General features: G+C 37.0%; 1 protein-coding gene across 1 annotated transcript in view; it reads right to left on the bottom strand.

Moving 5' to 3' along the window:
- The window catches only part of si:ch211-236l14.4 (SITS-binding protein), a 28,521-nt gene that overhangs the window by 18,448 nt on the left and 1,939 nt on the right, over positions 1-8,134 (bottom strand). Inside the window, exon 2 of the mRNA XM_058076434.1 lies at positions 6,273-6,444. Within this exon, the coding sequence (XP_057932417.1) occupies positions 6,273-6,444 (172 nt within the window). The remainder of the gene's footprint in view (positions 1-6,272; positions 6,445-8,134) is intronic.

The raw sequence follows: 8,134 nt of genomic DNA, 5'->3' as shown, positions 1-8,134 counted from the left end.
ACCATACAGCATCCATATCGAACTTGCGCGGGCCGCACTAACATTAAACTTTCATATCAAGGCGGGGGCCTCAAACTAGTGTCCTGCGGGCCACATTTGGCCCGCGGGCCGTGTGTTTGAGACCCCTGATATAGCACAGGGGGGCCTCAAACTAGTGTCCTGCGGGCCACATTTGGCCCGCGGGCCGCGTGTTTGAGACCCCCGATGTAGCACATTTTATAAACAGAGTTTCCAAAGTGCACAGACTAGTAAAATAAAAAGTAATAATCCAAAACTAAAAAATCAAATAAAAAAGCCGAAGATGAACTCCATTAATTTGTTTATTGTTATTAAAAAAGTTGTGTGCCAGCCAAGCCTTGACATCCCTTAAGCACTCGAGAAGGGGTCTCGGGGGGGGCATGGTCGTTTTTTTGCGAGTGGCAAGTACAGCTGGCAGTCGTCCGCATTGAAACACGGAAGCACATGTGCTCAGCATGAATTCTCTTATAATGGAAACTTCGATTCGATGCCCAACCGCAACAAATTGATGGTCACGTAACTGGAATTGTGCTCCGGTTTTAAATTTCCGAACCCAAAACTCATTGAAGACATAGTGACACTCGTCACGAGCGTATATTCCGCTTTTTCCGATCATCAATCAGTTTTAATGATTAATTCAAGAGTCTTGTGATCACGCAGGGCGGCACGGTGGTCGAGTGGTTAGCGCGCAGGGTTCAATTCCACCCTCGGCCATCTCTGTGTGGAGTTTGCATGTTTTCCCCATGCATTCGTGGGTTTTTTCCAGGTACTCCGGTTTCCTCCCACATTCCAAAAACATGCTAGGTTAATTAGCCACTCCAAATTATCCATAGGTATGAATGTGAGTGTGAATGGTTGTTTGTCTATATGTGCCCTGTGATTGGCTGGCCACCAGTCCAGGGTGTACCCCGCCTCTCGCCCGAAGACAGCTGGGATAGGCTCCAGCACCCCCCGCGACCCTTGTGAGTATAAGCAGTAGAAAATGAATGAATGAATGAATACTGGTCATGTTACTTGGCTGCACGGTGGTCAAGTGGTTAGCACACAGGCCACACAGCTAGGAGACCGGAGTTTGATTCCACCCTTGCCATCTCTGTGTGGAGTTTGCATGTTCTCCCAGTGCATGCGTGGGTTTTCTCCGGTTTCCTCCGACATTCCAAAAACATGCTAGGTTAATTAGCCACTCCAAATTGTCCATAGGTATGAATGTGAGTGTGAATGGTTGTTTGTCTATATGTGCCCTGTGATTGGCTGGCCACCAGTCCAGGGTGTACCCCGCCTCTCACCCAAAGACAGCTTAGAAAATTCAAAGAAATAGAAGTATTTTTATTTGAACTGAATGTATTTTTCCTGCGTTTATCATCCATGATGGAAACATTGTAGGAAATGTGCATACAGTAGCCCCCTCTCACACAGGAGATGACAGCTTGTGTTTAGCAAATCCTTGGCTGGCTAAATGAGTCATTCTTCAAGTGGTTCACATCTCTTCTCCGGGCAGCTGCTCACTGACCTTCTGAATGACAGAGCAGTTGGTCTTTATGTTATATTATTATCTTTATTATTTACTTATACGAGCACCGCGTGATTAGTAGAAAGACCAAAAAAACATATCGAGTATGAAGCATTGGTAGGCAAACCTGGTGCTTCCGAAGCATTTAATATTCACTTTTAACATAAAAGCTGGCATGATGGTTTAAGTCAACACAGCTTAAGCTACTTTTTTTAAAAAAACTCAGTCCAAGAGTCATACAATCATACACGGATGGGTGCTGGAGCCTATCCCAGCAGTCTTCGGGCGAGAAGTGGGGTACACTCTGGACCGGTGGCCAGGCAATCACAGGGCACCACTCACTGGGCAAACAACCATTCACACTCACATTCATACCTATGGACAATTTTGTCGCTAATTAACCTAGCATGTTTTTGGAATGTGGGAGGAAACCGGAGTACCCGGAGAAAACCCACGCATGCACGGGGAGAACATGCAAACTCCTCACAGAGATGACCGAGGGTGGAATTGAACTTGGGTCTCCTAGCTGTGAGGCCTGAACGCTAACCACTCATCCACCGTGCAGCCTGAGAAGAAAACAGTAAACATTCATTTATTGAATGAATATTCATTTCCTCACAAGGGTCGCGGGGGTGCTGGAGCCTATCCCAGCTGTCTTCGGGCAAGAGGCGGGGTACATATTTATATTCTATTCTATTATATATATTATATTATATTATATTATATTATATTATATTATATTATATTATATTATATTATATTATATTATATTATATTATATTATATTATATTATATTATATTATATATATTATATTATATATATTATAATATGGCCACCAGTCCAGGGTGTACCCCGCCTCTCGCCCGAAGACAGCTGGGATAGGCTCCAGCAACCCCGCGACCCTCGTGAGGATAAGCGGTAGAAAATGAATGAATGAATGAATATTAGTATAATATATTATAATAATATAATAAAACAATATAATTATAATATAGTTAATAGTTAATTATAAAAAGTTTCCTGTGTAACATCTTTCTATATCCCAACTAAATATCCCAATATCCCAACTTTGGCTTGTACGGGCTTGCTTCCCTGGCTTCTGGCGGATTGGGAAACCAGATTGCACCAAATATTATGGAATTCATCTTCCCATTTATAATGGAAATGAATGAAGCAAAGAAAAAAGATCAATCCATTGGTCCCCATTAGAAGACAAGAACACATTCCTTATGTTTATATTTTGGTTGTCTTTTTTCTGGTCTGATGTGCCCTCAGTAGCCTGCTTGTTTTTGTATGGCTAAAGACAGGTGGAGCCATGACAGGTTCCTACAGTTGGCAACATTCTCAAATGTCACACTCCTACTCTGCTGCATGTCGTCTCTCCCGTGTCTCTGCTTCCACCAACTTCTATCTTCACGTTTTGTGATTTATTCCAACCGATTTATTCCAGACTGATGACACTTTTTGCATTTGTCTGTTTGCATTTGTTATGTGTTCAATAACTGATCTTGGATGGATCCATGTTCAACATGTGGGTACTTCATGGACAGAGGTGGAGAAGAAAAAAAATCACAGGGCACATATAGACAAACAACCATTCACACTCACATTCATACCTATGGACAATTTGGAGTCGCTAATTAACCTAGCATGTTTTTGGAATGTGGGAGGAAACCGGAGTACCCGGAGAAAACCCACGCATGCACGGGGAGAACATGCAAACACCACACAGAGATGGTCGAGAGTGGAATTGAACTCGGGTCTCCTAGCTGTGAGGCCTGTGCGCTAACCACTCGCCCACCGTGCAGCCCAACAATAAACATTCATTCATTCATTTTCTACCGCTTATCCTCACGAGGGTCACAGGGGGTGCTGGAGCCTATCCCAGCTGTCTTCGGGCAAGAGGCAGGGTACACCCTGGACTGGTGGCCAGCCAATCACAGGGCACATATAGACAAACAACCATTCACACTCACATTCATACCTATGGACAATTTGGAGTGGCTAATTAACCTAGCATGTTTTTGGAATGTGGGAGGAAGCCGGAGTACCCGGAGAAAACCCACGCATGCACGGGGAGAACATGTAAATTCTACAAAGAGATGGCTTGAACTCGGGTGGGATTGGGATTGAACTCGGGTCTCCTAGCTGTGAGGCCTGCGCATTAACCACTCGACCACTGTGCAGCCCGAGAAGAAAACAGTAAACATTCATTCATTTTGTACCGCTTATCCTCACGAGGGTTGTGGGGGTGCTGGAGCCTATCCCAGCTGTCTACACCCTGGACTGGTGGCCAGCCAATCACAGGGCACATATAGACAAACAACCATTCACACTCACATTCATACCTATGGACAATTTGGAGTCGCTAATTAACCTAGCATGTTTTTGGAATGTGGGAGGAAACCGGAGTACCCGGAGAAAACCCACGCATGCCTGGTAAGAACATGCAAACTCCACACAGAGATGGCCAAGGGTGGAATTGAACTCGGGTCTCCTAGCTGTGAGACCTGCGTGGTAACCACTCGGCCACCGTGCAGCCCGAGAAAAAACCAGTAAACAACTAAATAAAATCCAGTCTAATTACTATTAACTTATTTTAGAGTCACACCAGTTTGTGTTTACTTCCTGGTAGAGGCGGGTTGTTTTAATTAAAGGGACAGTACCACGGATATGTTTCAACCAAACCATTTGACCACCGGTCATAGTGATTGAACCCTCCTATCAATTGTTTTTTTTCTCTCTCGCTCAGAAAGCTCAAAGTAGAAAGAGAGGCTTAAAGGGTCCTGATCATTCCGTCAGTCCTCTTTAAAGATGGCGGGGGGAGCAAAGGCATGTGACCCCCTTGTTAAGCCTGCCACTGTATTACGTAATACCCCAAATGTGTATGTGTGTACATTCATGTATTGTCTTCACGTGTAGTACCGACAACATGACGGCAATTTAAACGTAACAGGATTATTATCAGGCACATTAGCGTCCACATCCACGTCTCCGCCCTTTTTACTCAACGTCTCCAAAATAACAAGAGACCAATTCCCTCATTGAGTCTACTCTTTTAATAGAAACAAAAGGCAATTAGCTCCATGCCTGTAAGAGTTAATTTAAGATGCTAAAGGTTTGCTTCTCTTTGTTGTTTAATCTCTTAATTGATAAACCAACATGCCACAGACGGGATTGTCTTTCAGTCTATTCGCGGCCAACTTTCCCGTCCAGTGGCGAGTATTTTGGGACGGCTTTTTCCGGGAGCCAGTTCAATTTTTTTTCTACAAAGTTTTCAATGAGACCCCCCAGGGGGATTCCCTCAAACCCTGGGATGGGATTCACACCCCACTTTGTGCTGCCCGTTCATGTCCGGGTCACATTTCCAAACGGAGCACCATGATGCTTTATTTCATTAGGGGACATAATAAGAGAAAATAAGATCAATTAAATAAGTAAAATAAAAAAAAAATAAAAAAAAAAAAAAAAAATAAAAATAAAAATAAAAATAAAAATAAAAATAAAAATAAAAATAAAAATAAAAATAAAAATAAAAATAAAAATAAAAATGAAAATGAAAATGAAAATGAAAATGAAAATGAAAATGAAAATGAAAATGAAAATAAAAATAAAAGAATGAATGAATGAATAAATGAATAAAATTAAAATTAAAATTAAAATTAAAATTAAAATTAAAATTAAAATTAAAATTAAAATTAAAATTAAAATTAAAATTAAAATTAAAATTAAAATTAAAATTAAAATTAAAATTAAAATTAATGAATAATAATATAAATAAATACAAATTAAAATTAAAATTAATGAATAATGAATAAAAATAAAAATAAGAATGAATAAATGAATAAATGAATAAATGAATAAATGAATAAATGAATAAATGAATAAATGAATAAATGAATAAATGAATGAATAAATAAATAAATAAATGAATAAATGAATAATAATTAAAATTAAAATTAAAATTAAAATTAAAATTAAAATTAAAATTAAAATTAAAATTAAAATTAATAATAAATAATAATATAAATTAATAAAAATAAAAATAAAAATAAAAATAAAAATTAATGAATAATGAATAATGAATAATGAATAAAAATAAAAATAAAAATAAAAATAAAAATATAAATAAAAATAAAAATAAAAATAAAAATAAAAATAAAAATAAAAATAAAAATAAAAATAAAAATAAAAATAAAAATAAAAATAAAAATAAATAAAATAAGATAAGACATAATATAGATGCACATATGTTAACATTGGCAGAGTTCCTTGTTGTTCTTGTTTTACTTCCTGTTCTGTATACAGTCGTCCCTCGCTACATTGCTGTTCAGGACAAACCTGAACAACCCTTACCCTAACCCTAACCTCCAACCCTAACAGAGAAGCTTTATTTCATTAGTGGACATAATAAGAGAAAATAAGATAAATAAAATAAGTAAAATAAATTCAATAAATAAAAAAATAAAATAAGATAAGTCATAATATAGATGCACATATGTTAACATTGGCAGAGTTCCTTGTTGTTCTTGTTTTACTTCCTGTTCCATATACAGTCGTCCCTCGCTACATTGCTGCTCAGACATCCGACACGTATGCGTACACCAGAGAACGATGAGTGACAGCCATGAATGCCGCTTATTTTATTGGAGCCAAAAGAAAAAATAAGCCGCAGTTGAACATGCAGCTCGGAGCAAGTTTGCACGCCGTACCTTTAAATGACGTAATTCGTAATTTCTTACCCGATGAGCCGAGGAAGTAGCGCTCCAAGGCCGAGCCGAAGCCTGAGGGATTCTCCTTGAGATCACTCACAACGAAGGGCTGCATGGTGGCGTTCTGATCGTTGATCGGCCACGTTTGACCACGCACACTGGCGCCACCGTACCAGGATATGTTTGTCATGGAGAAGCAGTCCTGACACAGAAAAAAAATAAGAAAGTAGTAGTCTTACATCGATATACAGTTTTATGTTAGCAACAGTTTTGCATCGCATGACTGACAGGTGTGTTTTGTTGACAAAGTGTGTCCGATCCCGTTGCTTATTCAGTCCATAAATAGAACTAAATGTCTATGATCGGTTTCACATCAGGAAGGGTAGGTTTTGCCTGTGCAGTCTTGCATTTAGAGGTGAAAACAGCATCCGAAAGATGGAAAATAAATCAGAACGTTAGCATGAACTTATTTATTTCATCAACTGCTCATCTTTAGTTGGACATTCCAAATGTTTGTCCTAGCTTTGTACAATGATTCACGGACCAATTACTGCTTTTCATGTTGTTTTCACCTCTAAATGTCATTAAATAAGCAATACAATAACTGACACAGAAAAAAAATAAGAAAGGAGTAGTCCTACATCGATATACAGTTTTAGGAAGGGTAGGTTTTGCCTGTGCAGTCTTGCATTTAGAGGTGAAAACAGCATCCGAGAGATGGAAAATCAATCAGAACGTTAGCATAAACTAAAAAAGAAGTCTAAAAACCTTAACAAGGTAGGACTTAACAAGAAGATACTGATGTTTGGGTTGGTCACCTGTTCAGACACAATCTCAAGTTCTTGTTTTTTTAATGCACAAGATTAGACACATGCAATCAAGAAAATCATATGTAAATGTTACACTTAAATAGATTAAATAAATTGACAATAAAAGCACAAATACTGCAGATTTCATAAAACAGCAGATGGAATGATACAGCACTCTACAAGAAGCAATGAAGTCTGGAAAATTAATAAAAATTTAAAAAAACAAAAAATTGTTACAACTATAATGATGAAAATGGTAATATTAATGACGATTATAATAATGGTGCTAATAATAACAATAATATTGGTAATAATGAAAAAGATTATAACAATAATAATAATGATATAAAAATAAATAATAATAATGATTATATGATATAATTATAATGATAATACCAATAATAATATTACTATAATTACTATGATAATAATAACAGGGGAAACCAAGACTGTGGCATGAACATGATTATATCTTGCAGAAAGAGGGGTCGGCATTTATAAGCTATAAAACTAAAACTAAAACTAAAAATAAAACTAAAAATAAAAATAAAAATAAAAATAAAAATAAAAATAAAAATAAAAATAAAAATAAAAATAAAAATAAAAATAAAAATAAAAATAAAAATATTTATTTCATCAACTGCTCCTTGGTCTACTTGTAATTTGGGACATTCCAAATATTTGTACTAGCTTTGTACAATGATTCACAGACCAATTACTGTTTTTCATGCTGTTTTCACCTCTAAATGTCATTCAATAAGCAATACAATAAGATTGTTGTCAATGTAATTCATTGGTCTTTTTACACACTTTTTTTTTTTGGCTCCCGTACGAAGTTATGCTTTATTTTTATATTATTTTACAAATGATATGCAATTTAGCGACTTCTAAGACAGCCGGTAGCTACTTTTCTTACTGAAAAGTTACCAACAGTGATACAGCCGTGCCTCGCTACACCGTGGTTTGAACATGGTGCCCTTATTCGATGACGTTTTTTTTTTTAAATAAGTTACTAAATGATCACTGTTTCTTTTTTTAATGCATTTTTTTGCATGTTTGCAGTTTTTATTCATATTATTACAA

The sequence above is a fragment of the Doryrhamphus excisus genome, chromosome 6, assembly GCF_030265055.1.
Source record: "Doryrhamphus excisus isolate RoL2022-K1 chromosome 6, RoL_Dexc_1.0, whole genome shotgun sequence".
In the NCBI taxonomy this organism is placed as follows: Eukaryota; Metazoa; Chordata; class Actinopteri; order Syngnathiformes; family Syngnathidae; genus Doryrhamphus; species Doryrhamphus excisus.
Note: the sequence above shows the minus strand (reverse complement) of the source record. Positions and strands in the feature narration are given on the sequence as shown.